Source organism: Amaranthus tricolor, chromosome 16 (assembly GCF_026212465.1).
Source record: "Amaranthus tricolor cultivar Red isolate AtriRed21 chromosome 16, ASM2621246v1, whole genome shotgun sequence".
In the NCBI taxonomy this organism is placed as follows: domain Eukaryota; kingdom Viridiplantae; phylum Streptophyta; class Magnoliopsida; order Caryophyllales; family Amaranthaceae; genus Amaranthus; species Amaranthus tricolor.
Window position 1 is genome coordinate 17,079,683 of NC_080062.1, and position 17,288 is coordinate 17,096,970.

Here is a 17,288-nt window from a genome sequence, read left to right on the forward strand (position 1 = left end):
AAATTGTAAGGGATATATTTTATGATATTAACCATGTATTTAGGCTCAATATTGTCTTCATGATCTTTGCCCACACTCGATTTATACCAGGATCCAAACAAATATATTTGATTCAATATACTTCTTATATTTATTTAAAATTTCTCTAATGAGTGATATAAAACTCACTCATTAACTTCCCCAGGATTGAATTGCATATTGCTTGTCCCCAAACAATTCATCGAAGACTTAAGCCAAACGTTCAAAGGGTCTCTTAGGGGACTGCATACACAAAGGTTGCATAACCATCTTAAGACATAAAATTGTGCATAAGCTACACCAAAGAGAGTGAAAGTGAAGCAAGATCAAGACAACAAGCAAAACCAAGCGAACCAAGTTCAATCAACCGTATAATTTTTGCTCCCCCAATCTTAGCTTGATCACATATGCAAACCTCAATTTGGTTAATAAGCACACATACGGGCACAAACAAAACATAGGTTTCATATTATGAGCACAATAAGCAACACTCAAGACTTAACTCAAATAGAACAATTGACTTATATATTTGAGTGACATTTTTGTAAATGATTGGACCTTTGCTAAAAGTTGTGGCATCTAGGAATGTACATGGTCCGATTTAGTCTGGTCTTACACTAAAATTAAACCAAACCAAAATTTTTGGTCTGGAAATTTACCAAACTGAATCGAACCGTTTAAATCACCAAGCCGAACTAGACCAAACCATTCTACAATGATTTGGTCTGGTGTATGATTTTTTATTTTTATATTTTTTTATAAATTAATATATGAGTTTATGTAAATATTTCACACCTATAATCACCAAAAATAGTAATTTCTATAACTTGATTGCATCAACATCATTCAAGTATATATTATTTTATAAAATTAACTATATCTCGAAATATCTAGGTATCAATTCGAAGATAAACTGAAACAACGTAATATTTGAGCTTAATTTGTAGCATGTAATATATATTATTATTAAGATGGAGAAACTATGTACTATGTCTTGTCTAACATTCTAAAACAATTATTGGAGCAAAAGTAAGTTATCATCACGGATTTTCTCCTTTAATTATCCTTTAATTATTGAGTAGTTCAATAAGTTTTTCATTTTCTTTGTCTTACGAAGCACATAATAACAATAACAACAACAACAACAACAACAACAACAATAATAATAATAATAATAATAATAATAATAATGATAATAATAATATCTTAACAATAACTAGTTCTCATTAACAAAAATATTACTCCTACAATAATATTAACCTTATCTAATCAAATAAGTTCGTATCATATCATATTAGATTATTATTAAATATTAAATCAGATTAAATTAGATAAATCATACATTCTATTAATTTTATTGTATAATAGCAAAAGACAATTTGAATATGAGCATGTCATTTATCTTTTTTTCATTGGACAATATTAATGAAATTTGACTAATTTGCATTTATTGAATTACCATATTTACACATTTGCATTTAAGAAAAATTTATGCATTAATGGATACAATAAATCACAATTATTCCAATTACACTGTTATATATATAGGTAAAGTTTAGAAAATTATACCGAAAAATAGATAAAATACTAAAATTACTCAGGTAGAAAATTATACTGCAAAATAAATTACATTCATTTCAATTATACTGCAATTTATTAAATTACTAGAAGTACATAAGTCTCCTTTTTTTCAGCAATAGTTGTTAAAAAATAAAATGACATAAAATTCATTTAATTGTTTATTAAAATCAGTCATTTACATCGTTAGACTTCTATAATTACAATTTTGAATTGTAGGAAAATGTCAAAAATATGGAACCAGATGACAATTATGGAAACAAATAAATTAATGCAAAAAAAAATCAGCCAACTTCAATCAGTATGTAGGCAATCAAACTATCTTAGCTACCAAAATATAGTGCAATGAAAATCAAACAACTAAAAATATTGTTTGATTTTTTGTAATGTGATTATTCCTAATAAAAATAAAAATGTATAAACACTTTCATTTACAATATAAATAGCCCCATATGACCATTCTAATAGTAATATATTCTAGAATAACCATGAGTTTAAATTACATTTAAGAAATTCAGAGTGATATGGACACATAGAAAATTAATGACTATTAATAAAAATCAAGGACAAACACTATCCCATGTTGGTCTGTTCCTAGCTAAGCCTATTTTTAATCATGAACAATTTCATGTGGTCATTTCTAGAGTGACTAGTAGGCAAGGACTAAGAATTCTTATATGCGACAAGGATGGTGAAATATGTCATCGTACAGAAAATGCAGCGTATAAAAAGGTGTTTCAAAACCTATAAACTCTTTATTAACAACCAATATTGGGTTTCTTTATATTTAATTATTTTTTAATATAATATACATATGTAAATACTTATTACCTACCTTCATTTAATATTCATATTAGTCCAAAATTTCATTAAAATATTAACATATTTAAAAATCCGTGCATTGTACAGAATCTAGTTAATTATAAATCTCATGAAGACCAAACTATACCAACTCCATAAGATTCAGATTAAAGATCAGTGGCATACTTACTTCACAAGAATCTACACTCAATTGACTCTTGAAAATTAGAACTAAGAGTTGATAAAAGAAGGGTAAAAGAAAGAGATCCCGCCATTATTAGGAATTGTCGTCAGTAGCGGATCCAGGATTCGAAGTCCCTTGGGGCATCAACGAAGGAACGAAATTTTGTCAGAGGTTAATTGGTAAGATTAAAAACTAAATATTTTTTATTCGGCAAAATGACATGTGGGAGCACAATAATCCCAAGACAAAGCCAAAGTAAAATAAAAGGTAACGAACGAACTACAATTGTTCTAATTTACAATGAAAACATAGTCCAACAAAATGAAAATTCCTTAACGAAATGAATTCCGACCTAAAACTAGACAAAGACAAAGCCCATTATTATTAAGGTTTATGGTCTTCGATACGGTTTACAGTTTACACTAGACTATATATATTACGGTTTGTGGTTTGATTTGGGCAGTAATGTTTAAAAAACTAGACCGATCTAAAATCGTAATTAAAAAAAAGACCAAACCCTTTATACCTAGACCAGACCAAATATTTAAATTATGGTTTGATCCGATATGATTTGTAGTTTTGATTAAACTTTTTCAACCCTATTTATAACAATAAAGTGATCAATTTACAATATGAGAATGATTACTTATAACGATACAATGATTATTTACAGTCTTATTGTGCTTATTTATAACCTCAATATGAATACTTACAATTTTTGATCTAATCACTCATGATCTTACACTGATTACTTACAATGTTAAAGTGACATTTTATAACTTAAGATGTTCACTTATAACCTTAAAATGATTGCTTAAAACTTTAGATTGATCACTTAAAATTTTATATTGACAAATTATAACCTTAAATTGATTACTTATAACCTTAGACAGATCACCTACAATATAAAAGAACTAATGACAACTAGAGGTGTTCAACGGGGCGTGTTGACCCAACGGATCAAGGGTCGGGTCACCTTTTAACGGGTTATTAGCGGATCGGGTCAATAACAGGGCGAGTCATTAACGGGCCTTGGTGTAAAGGGTTGGGCCGGGTCGGGCCGGGTAATTATAAGAATTAATTGGGAGAAAAAAATTTACCACTTTTTTTTATATTTTTAAATGATATTATTATATATACATAAGTGAATCGACCCAACAGGTCATAAAGATAATTAAAAAAAACTATTTTATTAACTTTTAAAAAACGGGTCAAAGTGGGTTGGATTTAAACCGGCTTTGACCCGACCCGACCCGTTTAAAATTTGGCATGACCCGCCCCAACCCCGCCCATTTAAATTTTGACCCGACCGCACCGACCCTGCCTGTTGAACACCTCTAATGACAACCGTAAAGTAATCACGTATAATCTTATACTGGTCCCTTATAACCGTACAATAATCATTCACAGTCTTAAAATAATTACTTATAATATTAAAATCCACACTTATAGTGATCACTTAATAATTTTTAAATAATTCATTATAAAATTATATGAATGACACTTACAACCAAATAATGGTGTATTTGGTTCTTAGCTTTTTGGTTGGCTTTTGGCTTATTAGTTGGTCAAACAGCCAAAAAAAGTGTTTGGTAAATGACTTTTAAAGCAGTTGAAAAGCCGGCTTTTAAGTCACAATGAAAAAGCTGCTCCAGCTAGCTTTTTTGGTTAGCCTTTGGCTTGTTAGTCTAATTTTATCTAATAAACAGCCAACAGCCAACAGCCAATACTCAAATTTATCAAATATCTCCACAAACAGCTAGCTTTTTTTAGCTAACTTAAAAGCCAATAAAACCAACCAACATTTTCAGCAGGTTAAATAAACCAATTATAAAAATCAACAACCAACAACAAATAACTAATTGACAAACATCCCAAATATAAAAAGGTATAAACGTAGGTGGGTTGATGGGGATGAATTGCATTAAATGTGATGTGGTGGATGGGAAGAACAATACAAGCGGCATTTGAGTTAGTAAATACTATTGTGACACGTCGCCCAACTCCAAGAGCTGGCCTTTAATTTCTGATCACATTGACAACAAAACCAATTTACCACCTAGTGGCCTACCCATCTTTGGTAGTATTTTCTCCGCTCTAAAATACTTATAATATAATATATAATATATTGCGTGAAAAAATATTATTATTTAGATGGCTATATGGGGAAATAGCATAAGCTACTACTCAGGACCCCAATTTATTGAGAGCCTCGTAGTTTTGCTATATGATTAAAATTAAAACGAAGGCGTTATGTATTATATAGCAAAATCAAATTAATAGGACAATATTAAAATTCAATTTGAAATTCATATTCAATCTATTTTTAGAAGATAATTGGATAAATTGGTTGATAAAATTATATTATCAGCTTGTATTGAATGATTAAAATATACTAATATATTTTGTTCAGGGTCTTGAATAATAAATTTGTATTATCAATTTGTATTGAATAATAAATTTACATTACAAATATTAAAGTATAATGAAACGTAATTTTAAATTTTAAGGATCTAGAATTTATATTTTGCTCTGGACCTTTAAAACATCACTATTAATTGCAAGTACTCTCGAACATACTCCAACTTCTAGTAGAGTAGGAGATAGTAGCTTAGTATTTCATTTCATCTTTACTACTTAAAAGTAGTTACTAATAATAGTAATCTTCAAAAAAAACACAATAGACTAGCTAGCCAAGGAGACCTTCTAATTCTAAGTACTTTACGAAAAATAGAAAGTAAAAAGATGAAGGTGATGGTGGGTTTAGATGAAAGTAATGGTAGTTTGTATGCTCTTGAATGGGTTGTCTCCAATATTCTGAAACCTAAGCAAGACACAGATCATACTCTTCATCAAAATCAAGATTTGTTGGTCTACTTGGTTCATGTCAACATTCCTTTTCAGACTTACGTCTATCCTGCTGGACCTGGTACCCTTTTTCTCTTTTCCATTTACTACTCTTTGTCTTCTATTATTCTTGCCTCTTGCATCATGTCTTCTATCTGATGTAAAATGCTTGTGAAATAGATTTTACATCCCTAAAATAGTAGGTTGAAAATTTTGCGTATATAATGATGGATATTTAATCCTTTTAAGTGAATTTTATCAAATATATATTCAAATTAACGTTCGTAACATGTGGATTTGTAGGCCAAAGTTCACATGTACCCATGAGTATGTCCGTACAATTGGGCACGAGATTGTCACGGGCCACACATCAAGTCTGTTCTAACCATGAAACCGTTTTATTTGAAAATTTGTGTAATGATACCTATCGAACTCTCTCACATTGAATGTTAATTCGAGTCATTGGATTGATTTTCGGTTAGGGGTTTTGGGTCAGTTTGAAATAAGATTTTGTGTTCATATTATTTTTTACATGATTATAAAGATTTTTGTAGTCGGGTCAAATCGAATTCGATTATAAAGTTCGTTTTGAAGATCTCTACTCTCACATAATACTTCTCTAGTATCTCTACCTTAAATTGTTATTGTGTCATGTGTAAATGCAGTTGTGTATACGACAAGTTCAGTGTTAGAGTCAGTTCGGCAGGCACAAGATCAAATATCTGCCGGTATTTTCGCTCGGGCTATGGACACTTGCCACAAAAATGAGGTACGGTGTCAGCTTAGTGTTTATTTTATTTTATTTTATTTTATTTTATTTTTATTTTTATTTTTATTTTTTAGGATTGACTATTGAGCCTAGTTTATGACTTGTTTAGTTCATGATTAGGATGAGCTTGGGTCTCGCATTTTGAGAGTTTGGATTGGGTCTATGATCTTAGGAACTCGATTTGAATCAGATTCGGATATAGGTCTATATCTTATAGATCGTAAATTGACTCATAAACCCTTTTATATTTATTTTAAAAAAAATTATGTAAAGGCTATGTATTTGTTTGTTTAAACTGAAAACATTTTTATGTAATTTGAAATTTGGTAGTTGTGAATTTACTTTGAAAATCAAAATACTTGGATGAATATTTTGTTTAAAGACTTGAATGGTAGAAAATTCCACATGTTTAATCTCTCAATTAGCATTAGTATTAAGAATTCTTATGAATTGAATTGTTTAAATAATTTTATATGAATGGACAAAAATTACAAATGTGTTTTTAAAATATTTTTTAAAAGAAAAATTTGGATCCATATCTAGATCCAAGACCCACCAAACCCTGGGTCTGAATCTAAATTTTCCCGACCCTAGCTATAAATATGAGTCCAATAATGAATTTAGGGTTTGGATTTGAGTCTAACAGGATACGACCCAATTTCGACTCATGCCCATCCCCATTAATAATTACTATGCTGTCGTTTTCTGTGAGTTTTTTAGGTTCAACGGTTCTGAGCAATTATTTTGAAGATTTATACTCTTAAGATTGATTATACTAATTTTATGTACTAATCTGAAATACAAAGATGAATCTTATCTTATATATAATGTGATACTACCTTAATTAGATCAAAGCTGAAGCAATAAATCTTCGAGGAGACCCCAAGGAAGAAATTTGTCAAGCTGCTGACCAAAAACAAGTTGACCTTTTGGTTGTGGGTAGTCGCGGTCTTGGCATGCTCAAAAGGTATTTGTTTATCACTACTTGTTTTATGCGTGTGTTGTTTTTGACATTTTGTATGCCTTAAGCAAAATAATAGATTTGGGTCCTCCTTATAGAAGATCGATTCTAATCTTTAATAAGTACTTGAAAAAATAATAGCGATGTATCTCTATATATTCAATGAATTATTTTTTAAGATTCATTTTCTTCCTCTTCTCTCAAACATGGTTTCTTTCTAAAAATGTCTACAGTAGACTCACGTAATACTTAGTGGCATACCTAGGATTTGAGAGATGGGGCTGCACAATTTAGTTAAATATATTTTTTAGTATGTTTAAAGTAAATTCTAAATACACATTACATAGCTTAAGATAAAATATGGTAGGATTTGAAGTAAAAGTCTTATTCTTGGATTTTATTCAAGAAAAAAAATATCATTTTCACATGCAGTGAAAATTTGAATGACTTTTTGGGTCATAATTTGTATAAGAGTACATCATATCATTTCATAAAGCATTTCATAAATCAAAGAAATAGATCTTTGGCCCCATTTAATAGTAGTATATAACTATTATGGATACAAACTAATCTTTTACAAAAAATAATTAAAACCCATAAAACTATGGTATTAAGTCTAATCTAATTTTTTCAAAATCCCTTATGTAGTGTATTTCATTTGAAATTATGGATTTCAATTATGAAATCATAAATGAAAAAATTTGAGAATAACAAAGTTTGGGTAGTCATTTTCAAATTTTCAAATTTTCAACTTTAATTACTTTAAAAACAATTTAAATTTGAAAATTTTTAATTTGCCAAACAATAAATTTGAGCCAATTTCAAATTTCTAAATCGAAATCATCATTCTCAAACATGATATTAATGATTTCTACCAATTTAATTTGAACAATAATTTCCAACAATTATAATTTTATGAAATTCAATCTTTTAAGAAATAAACCATAACATTACAACCATTTAAATATTTAGAGATAAAAGAAAAAGACATTCACTAACAAAATCCTTGAATGCCTTACCTTACCTATATATAAAAAAAAATGTTTATGGAATAGTAAAATGTGGGTTTCTTTGGAAAATTAAATACCGTTTTATTAGATAATAGTAACATGTTATTTTAAGTATCAAAAACAAAAAAAAAATCAAAAGAAGTATTTAAAACATAAATTAGTTTCAATCAATTGAAATGTACTCAATTGCAAGGGATGTGGATACTTAATATGGAGATTCTACTATTAAATCCTGCATCACTATTTGATTTTTTTTTCTTTGAGGATGGGGTTGCATGTGCAACTCCTCGTTCAAGTATTACATTGAAATTAGGCCTTCTATGTATGTTGGGCCTTGGGGGCCGGCACATCTTGCCTATCCTCAGGAACGGCTCTGATGTTCTATGTCCAGGTTGAATACTCCAACCAAAATAAATTAATTAATTATAAGAATATGTGCGTTTTGTTTTGAGGTTTTTTATTTAGAGACGGTCTTGCACAAGTGTATCTGTTTATTTGTTTATTTGAACTTATAATTTGAATTCGTTATATATGAATAATAAGAAAAAACGTGAATTGAAGATGTAAATGGATTACAATAAAAGAGGGAATAGATTTACGGATAAGATTTATAGAGAAATATGGAGAGTATTAGCAACAGAGGAAATGCTGCAAAGTGATAGAATCTCAAAAAGAAACTGATTGCAAATTATATGTGATGGGGGATTCATGAGTATATGAAACCAAATTTACTTCGTGATTTATATTTTAGCCAATTTTTGATGCAATTGAGAATAGTAAGTATTAGCAGGATACTAATATTTAGATGGCTAAAGGAATTAATTTTTTTTTGGTTATAGATTAACAGGTTATAGATTAACAGGCATATTAGGTGTAACTTTTGTTAGTTAGACATTGCTTTGTTTGTTGAACTATTTTTATGAGAGATTGTTTTTCGGTAAGACTATCTCAAAATAAGGAGCTCATAACCTAATAATTGTTTTGCTTGTGCTATTCAATCTATGTATAGGAAACGTCTCACGGTGAAACCGTCGGATACAAAAATTTTTATTCTTTATTTTGATTGATGTAGTTGAATTTATATTGGTGGATTAAAGCTTTACATATCTTTGATACCAACTATTGGCTTACACAATTCACGTATATCCTATCATCAACTAGGGATGGTAAAATGGGGCGAGTGCGGTACGCCCTTTTTCATAAACATACTCACCTAAAATTTTCATACCCAACACTCATAGTAGGTAAAATTTTCATATTCATGTAATCATGTCCACTCTACTGAGTATGCATTTAAACCCATTCTCATCCATTATGGCCAACTGGGTTTATCATGGGTATGATGGCTATACCCACCTTAAATCTGCCTTATATTCACCCATAATGCTCTGTAAAATCGCAAATTTTTTCAGATTTAGTTGTACATCTAATTTTTATTTGAACCTTATAATTAAATAAAAATATTTTTATTTTTGTCAATAGTTTTTAATAAAAATATATAAAATTAATATAAAGTAGTATATTGTAAATATAGGGCGCGGGTATGAAGCATGGCAGGTGGGTATGTGGTGGGGCGAGGAATACAGGGCGGGGCAGGTGGGTATGTGGCGGGTAAGACCTCATACGGTCATACCTATGATGGGTAGGACTTTTTATACATATATCTTCTCACTACTAGCCAAATTCATACACATAGCCGCCTTATTAATATATTCACGACTTGTGGAGAATGTACCTTATTTTTATCATCTTGCTTGCTGCTACAACTCGATTTATCATACAAGTAATAATCCACCAAAATGCCAATAATCATGTTATATTATTTGATATATTTTATTTAATATTTATATGTGTGTCTTCACCTGATCCGATTATAATTAATAGTAAATTAAGCTAATATTATGCATATTCAAATTGGTTTGTAATAGAACGCTACGATCACCTAAAATTATCAAATATATTTTACCTTCATAATTTGTCCTATTTATATTTTATGTTCTCATATGAACGAAGAACATCCAATTTCTTTGGTTCTAGCAAGTAGTATCTTGTGGCACTTCAAACAAACATTAGTAGCTTCCTTTCTATTTGCATTATAGGATGAAGTGGCCTTTTTGTTTGTTGACCAGTGCAAGTAATAGCAAGCCTACATTCTACCTTCACATTTTTCATATTTGTCCACTCTATCCATCTGTTTGAAGAAGCAATTTTTATTAGGAAAGTTTATAAAAAATTACCTAATTTATAACACCATTTGCAAAAACAACTTAATTTATTTTTTTTCCACAAAACTACCATATATGATGTTTTTATTTTCAAAAGACTACAAGTTAAAGGGAAACCGTCAGTTGACGTCAAGTGGGGCATTGACGTTGCATGTGAGAGGCACATGACATACTCCATTCTCTGAATCTTCTCCTTCTTTGGTTTCTTCTCCATCTCTTTCTCTACATCCCCTTTTTTCTGCTCTATCTCCTTTTCTTTTTTAGGGTTCCATTCAGAACATTCTCTTTCTCTACATCCCTATTTTCTCCTTCCATATTTTAAAAACATTTCCATCGAGTCATTAAGATGAAGGTACTTGTGGGGAAATTTCCCTTTTTATTCAAAGTTCATCCTCTGCAACTTTATAAAATTTTTGTCTTTATCCTTGTATACATCCCAATTATCAGAGTCTATAATCTCAAAAATGAAAAAAGTCAAGAATATTTAGTCAAATTCAAAGATACATATCACCAAAAAAATGATTAATTCAAGGAACAAAAAATAACTCATTAATAAAAACAAAAAGTTTCATGTAACCCACAAATAAAATCCTCATTTCTTCAAATAAAACATGACAAAATGATTTTACAACAAGGGTTTTGTTCTACTCACCTTATCAATCGCAAAATGAGCCATGATTTAACTGAAGAATCAGAACAAAAGAAAGAGAGATGAATGAGAAGAAAGTAGAAGAAAGGAAGGGACTTTAACAAGGATAGTGAATGAGCCTTTGGACAGGTGCAAGGGGTAGATTTGCTAGCGGTAGGCAGAGAAGTAGAAAATGTAAATTCAAATTCGCTTAATTAGTGACCAAATCAGAATCCCAATACACCAATTAGCCAATTAGTTTAGGCAATTAGGAGTACTAAGCTTAAGGCCTAAGGGTTTATTTCATTAATTGAGAAAATTGGCACATACAATTTGCCATAGTTCAATTTTATTCTTCAATCCTCATCGTTCTTTTTCTTCTTTTTTAAAAAAGTCTTCTTAAATCTATTGGTGGGGAAGTAGAAAACGAGAATGTTGTAGATGGAAAGGAAATTGGCACATACAGTCTACCATAGTTCTAGGAAATTGGCATATACAGTTTGTCATAGTTCAATTTTATTCTTCAATCTTCATCGTTCTTTTTGTTCTTCCTTGAAAAAGCATTCTCAAATCTATCGGTGGAGAAGTAGAAAAAGAGAAGGTTGTAGATGGAACCTGAAGAAGAAAAAGAAAGAAGAAAATAGGGATGTAGAGAAAAATAATGTTTGAGATGGAGCCCTAAAGAAGAAAAGGAAAGAAGAAAATGGAGATGTAGAGAAAGAGAAGAAGAAGAAACCAAAGAAGGAGAAAATTCAGAGAAAAGAGTATGTTATGTGCCTCTTACATGCAAAGTCAATGTCCCACTTAATGGTCAACTGATGGTTTGCGACAAGTGGTATTCTTTTGAAAACAAAAATATCATATAAGGTAGTTTTTTGCAAAAAAAAATTAGATTAGGTAGTTTGTTGCAAAATGTTTTATAGATTGGGTAGTTTTTTGTAATTTTTCCTTTTTATTAATGGGGTATACTTTAGGAGACAGAGATTGAATATCATCGAGTCCTTTATTCCTAGTAGGCTTGTAAAACATATCATGTGGGATTGAGTTTGAATTCGGGATATATATAAACTAATTAGAAATCCTTTGATCCAAAGCTCACCTTTTTGGTTAATTTGATCGAAAATTTGCAACTCTAACCTAATCTGCTACAATAGATCAGATCGATCTGATATCTACCCACTTAACTTGTTTGGAGTTTTTTCTTTGTTTTCATTTTAGGTTTTTGAACATTGATTATATCTTTTTTTAACCTCAATTTTAAACATTTAATGTATAAATTGTTTATTTTGTATTTACTGTGAAAAATAGGAAATATTAAATGAATTAAAGTTTAGTTTATACTTATTAATTTAACTCTAATTAACTTGTTTAATTAAATAAGTTATATATATTTATTTCAGGTTTAAAATTTTGACTTTAACTTAACTCATTTAATAAACTACTTAGATCGGTTGACCCATTTAACTAATTGCGTCAAAAGTCTCAACTCAAACCTATTTATTTCAAGTTAAGTTCAGGTCAGGTACTTAGGTTAGTATGTCAGGTTAGCTTTTTCTAAGCCTAATACCTAAAGGCTTTGTGCACATGCTATACAAAAATAAATTATGTACCTTGATTAATGTTTGTCCTCTTGTCAAATCTTCATTTGCAATGGATCTAATTCATAAGATAATCACAACTGCAGGGCTTTTTTAGGAAGCGTAAGTGATTATTGTGCGCATCATGTAAAATGTCCAGTGTTGATCGTAAAGCCGCCAAAGGAATTGGCCGACAAACAAGAACTTGTTCAGAGAAAAGCTTAGGAGTTATGAGAAGAAGAAAAACGCCATACTTGTTGCATGATTGTAGATCTGTAATCGTTTAGAGACAACACAACTTTTCTGAGATGTTGCAATATACTCTCTTTGTTTCTATGAGTTAATACCATTTGATTCAAATACGTTTGAGCTTTTTGATTCAAATACGTGAGAGCTTTTTGAGTCAAATGGTATTAATTCTGAAGGATAGAGAGTATGTGGGTGATGTTTCACTCAAATTGTTAAATTACGTGTAGTGCAGTCAGCAGTGTGTAGTGTGTTGGATATCACACTGAAGGATAGAGGGATTATGTCTTTCAAGGTTTTTATAATAATAAAATTTTATGTAAATTTCCCTTGTTATTAGGTGTGGTCATTGTGCAAAGCTACTTTTGAACCCGCTTCAGATTCAAGTCGTGTTTAATTTTTTAAGACCTAATCGGTCTACCTTGATTTCAAAAAAAATATATAGATGGGTTTGGATAGGAGCTCTTTAGAATTGAACTTGAATTAAACCTAATTTAAACTCTTTTAAGATTTAGACCCAAGTCAAACTCGACCTATGACCAACCCATAAGCATTTGTAGAATTATTTTAAGCCTATGTTACATTTATTTGAACTTATTTTAGACTAATATATCCAATTTGGATATAACTACCCTAAAATGGTAATAAAATAAGGTATGAATAATTAGATTAAGGCTATGTTTAGTACTATGTAGAACTCTAGATCTATGAGAATCGATACGTTTGAATTCCAGTTTAGAATTGAAAAGATTAAGGTATGAATCTATATTTTGAGGACTTTATTAAACATGGTTTGTGTTTAGGTCTAAAAAATATAAATAGGGCTGTTACATTGATCCAAATTCGGATCAGACCGGCCGGAATTCGTTGGACTGGAAGACCGGAATTTTGAATATTCTAAGACCGGACCGGTTCCATCTGGTCTGCTCTAAGTCTAACCCGGTTTCCTTCGGCTCCGGTCCGGGTTTAGACCGGTTAAACCGGAAGTAATTTTTGATACCAAAAATAAATTCAAAAAAAGAAAGATTTTAAAATAATTTAGCAAATTAATTATTTTAAAACTAACATACTTGAGTTAAAAAATTATTTTGATTTAAAAATAAAAAATATAAAGTCCTTTAAATAAGTATATACATAAAAAACATAAAATAAGTAGATTGAAAGTTTTGAATCGGTTTGGTTCCGGGTAACCCGCTTCGTGGCCATCACTAGGCACCCTACAAGCCAAGTTGTTGGAGTTGGCAACAAAACTTTCTAAATACAAGATTCAGATGGCTTTCGTCCAGGAATCTAGGTGGAAAGATCAAAAAACAAGCATTTTAAAGGGTTATAAGCTATGTTATGCAGATTTGGATGGGAAGAGAAGTGGAGTTGGTGTTCTTGTAGCTAATTATATCCTAAAGAAAATGTTAGAGGTAAGGAGGTGTAACGAAAGGATTATGCTAGTTAGAATGGTGGTGGGAGAAGAGCTCATATCGATCATTAGTGCGTATGGGCCGCAAGTTGGGCTAGATGAGGAAGTGAAACAAGAGTTTTGGGATAACCTAGGTGACCTTATAGATACCATCCCTGCCAATGAAAAAGGTTTTATAGGTGAAGTGTAACATCCCGGAAAAACTAGGATCATTAAAAGAGAGATTTTATATTTTAAAAGAAAACTGAGCAGGACCCAAGTTCAACCAAGATGTCATAAAGGCATGAGAAAACGAAATTTTGAAATTTAAACCTTGCGGATCGAGTTCTACTAGAGTTATTGTAGATTATTTAGTGATGTCATAGTCTTAGCAACGGATAAAAGATATGAAACCAAATGTCCAAGGAATACATCTCAAGAGCGAAGTCGCCTCTTAAACAAATCCATTTCTGAAAAGCTAATAAAGGTTAAAATTAAAATCCTTCCGTACTCTATCTGTTTTATTCTTCAGGTGTAATCCTCACTCCCCAGCCTGCAACTCAACTCACTGTTAGTTATTAGCTCCGAAAGGAAAACAACATCATCGCAGGATCGTTAAGATCAAAGGTACACGTTAGCAAAACATCCCTTATAACATTAACATAAAGCAAAATAACAACTTACCATACGTCGACTACAGTTCAATATTTACTTTTTAATAAATTTCAAATGATTCATTGAATCAGTCAACCATACTGCTGTACTTTCGCGACCATACTGCCGGACCAAACCCCAAACTTCAAGAGTGAGACAATACATTAGGGGGAGCTAAACCCTAAGCAAGTCTCTACCATAGGCAACACGCCTTACTTCGGTGTCTATGGTTAAGTATGCATACCCCCGCGGTGGCTCATAATGCCCCCATAAACCGCAAGTAAAAATCTTTCCACCAATCGACGTCATTCTACGTCTACTTTAAAGTTAGTAAGGTCATACTACCTCTACTCATCAAGTTATTGAAATCATATCTCTTGATTAAGAAAGCATAACATCATCTTCATACTTTATTTAATATATTATCATTATTATTCTTTAAAACAACAAATCCACGATGTACAAAGTTTTACTGCATGTACGTACCTTAAGAAAGCCAAAGCAAATCCTAAACGTACTTATCAACTTCCCGTCACAAATCGAGTTCCTACATGATTCAATCGCACATATGGGAATAAGCATACATTCACACTACCTCAACGCACAATCAAAACACACACACATCTAACACCAAGCCACCTTACAACAAACTCATGATCACCCAACACACTGCATAACAACATAAGAATCAAATAAAATTTAGATTTAAGAACCTGTCCAGAACAGTATGTTAGAACTGTCAAACTGAAATTCCGACTTCACCGTTGCGTTCGGAAGAACATCAAAACCCCTGAGTACTAATTTTCATAACAATTAAAGTACCCTAAGTATTTTTAACATATTTTAAACATATTTTAAGGTCAAAAAGAGTCCAAAAACTCATTTTTTTTGACAAATTTTCTAACCCTACGGGATTATGTCAAATTGCTAAAAAATCTTAAAATATTAATATCTTATCATCCTATTCAAATTCTATAATCATCACATTCATAAACTTTTAAATAATTTTTTTTTAATTATTTCATCTTTAGCATTTTAACCTCACAATAAAATTTAAAATTAAACTACACACTTTCATCAACACAATCTTCAAACTTAACACATATTGTACTCCCGAAAATTTCTTCTTAATAGTCATAAAAATTAGATAAACAATCATGTTATCTCAAATCATAATATACACTCCATTGAATTTTTTTTTTTAAACCATTCCTACAAAAACTAATCATATGAACATGCTTATAACTTCTACAATCTAACACCCATTAGAAATTTCTACAACATACAAACATTATAAATTATAACATACAATATAATATAATAAATAAAGTAAAAAATATTTCAGATTTAATAAAGTTATTATTTGATAATTATTTAAACATAAAATTCATGCCTTTTTATTAATAAAAAAAACATAATTAGAAAGTATACTTACAATTGAATTAGAAAAAGAAAGGAGAAACCCTAAAATGTAGGAGTTAGCCATGTGAAGAGGAGAAAAAGAAGGGAGAGTTTTTTTTTTTTTTTTTTTTTTTGATTTGTTTGATAGAAAAAAAATGCTTAGATTTAGGAATTGGTTATTATTAGTAATGAAATTAAAATCTTTCAAATTCCTCAAAATGGAGTTACAAAATCCTCTAAAACCCTCTACTCGGTTGGCCCTTCACTCCCTTTTTTCTTTTTTTCTTTCTTTTTGAATTTTTTTTAATTAAATTATAAATTTATTTAGGTTGGGTTTGTTGTTGAATTGAAATTGGGTTGAAATTGCATATGTTAGCCCATTTCCATGAAAAATGTGTAACTTTTTTTATTAAATAAATTATTTTCTAATAAAATAATATTAATAAGTAAAATTATTAATTCAGAAATGTCGGGGTGTTACATGGAGACTTCAATGGACACATAGGTAAGGAGGTAGTTAACTATAACTCAGTTCATGGCGGTTTTGCTTATGGTGTAAGAAACGAGAGTGGAGAGATCTTTCTTGAGTTTGCGTTAGCAAAGGAGTTAGTTATAAAAAACTCGATCTTTAGAAAGAAGGATGAGCACTTGATTACGTACAAGAGCGGTGGGCATGCAACCCAAATTGACTATTGTTTAATATGGAAGGATGATCGGAGCTCGTGCCTGGATTGTAAGGTCGTACTGGGTATAGAGATACCCACCCAACATAGGTTATTAGTATTAGTGTTTCGTATGAGGAGAAAGATTGCCGAGAAGAAGATAAAGGTCAGGGAAACGTCCAAGTGGAATAGACTTAAAGGGGATATGGTTGCAACCTTGCCAAGCAAGATCAAGACGTCGGGTTACCTAACTATACCAGACGATGCAAATCATATGTGGGTGACCATGGCGGAAACCATTCAAAAGGTGGCAAAGGAGACATTAGGGGTGTCG

The 17,288-nt window shown here is 30.7% G+C and overlaps 1 protein-coding gene across 1 annotated transcript; it reads left to right on the forward strand.

The window, feature by feature from the left end:
• Positions 1–5,163: 5,163 nt before the first annotated feature.
• LOC130802754 (universal stress protein A-like protein) lies at positions 5,164–13,168 on the forward strand. The gene is made up of 4 exons (XM_057666810.1): positions 5,164–5,510; positions 6,094–6,197; positions 7,046–7,164; positions 12,706–13,168. The coding sequence occupies exons 1-4, from the start codon at positions 5,327–5,329 to the stop codon at positions 12,821–12,823; spliced, it is 525 nt and encodes a 174-aa protein (XP_057522793.1). The 5' UTR covers positions 5,164–5,326; the 3' UTR covers positions 12,824–13,168.
• Positions 13,169–17,288: the final 4,120 nt, after the last annotated feature.

Coding starts and splice junctions, on each gene's coding strand:
- LOC130802754 (XM_057666810.1), top strand. CDS start 5,327: ATGAAGGTGATGGTGGGTTTAGATGAAAGTAATGGTAGTTTGTATGCT. Junction 5,511..6,093: donor CGTCTATCCTGCTGGACCTG/GTACCCTTTTTC, acceptor GTGTAAATGCAG/TTGTGTATACGACAAGTTCA. Junction 6,198..7,045: donor ACACTTGCCACAAAAATGAG/GTACGGTGTCAG, acceptor TACCTTAATTAG/ATCAAAGCTGAAGCAATAAA.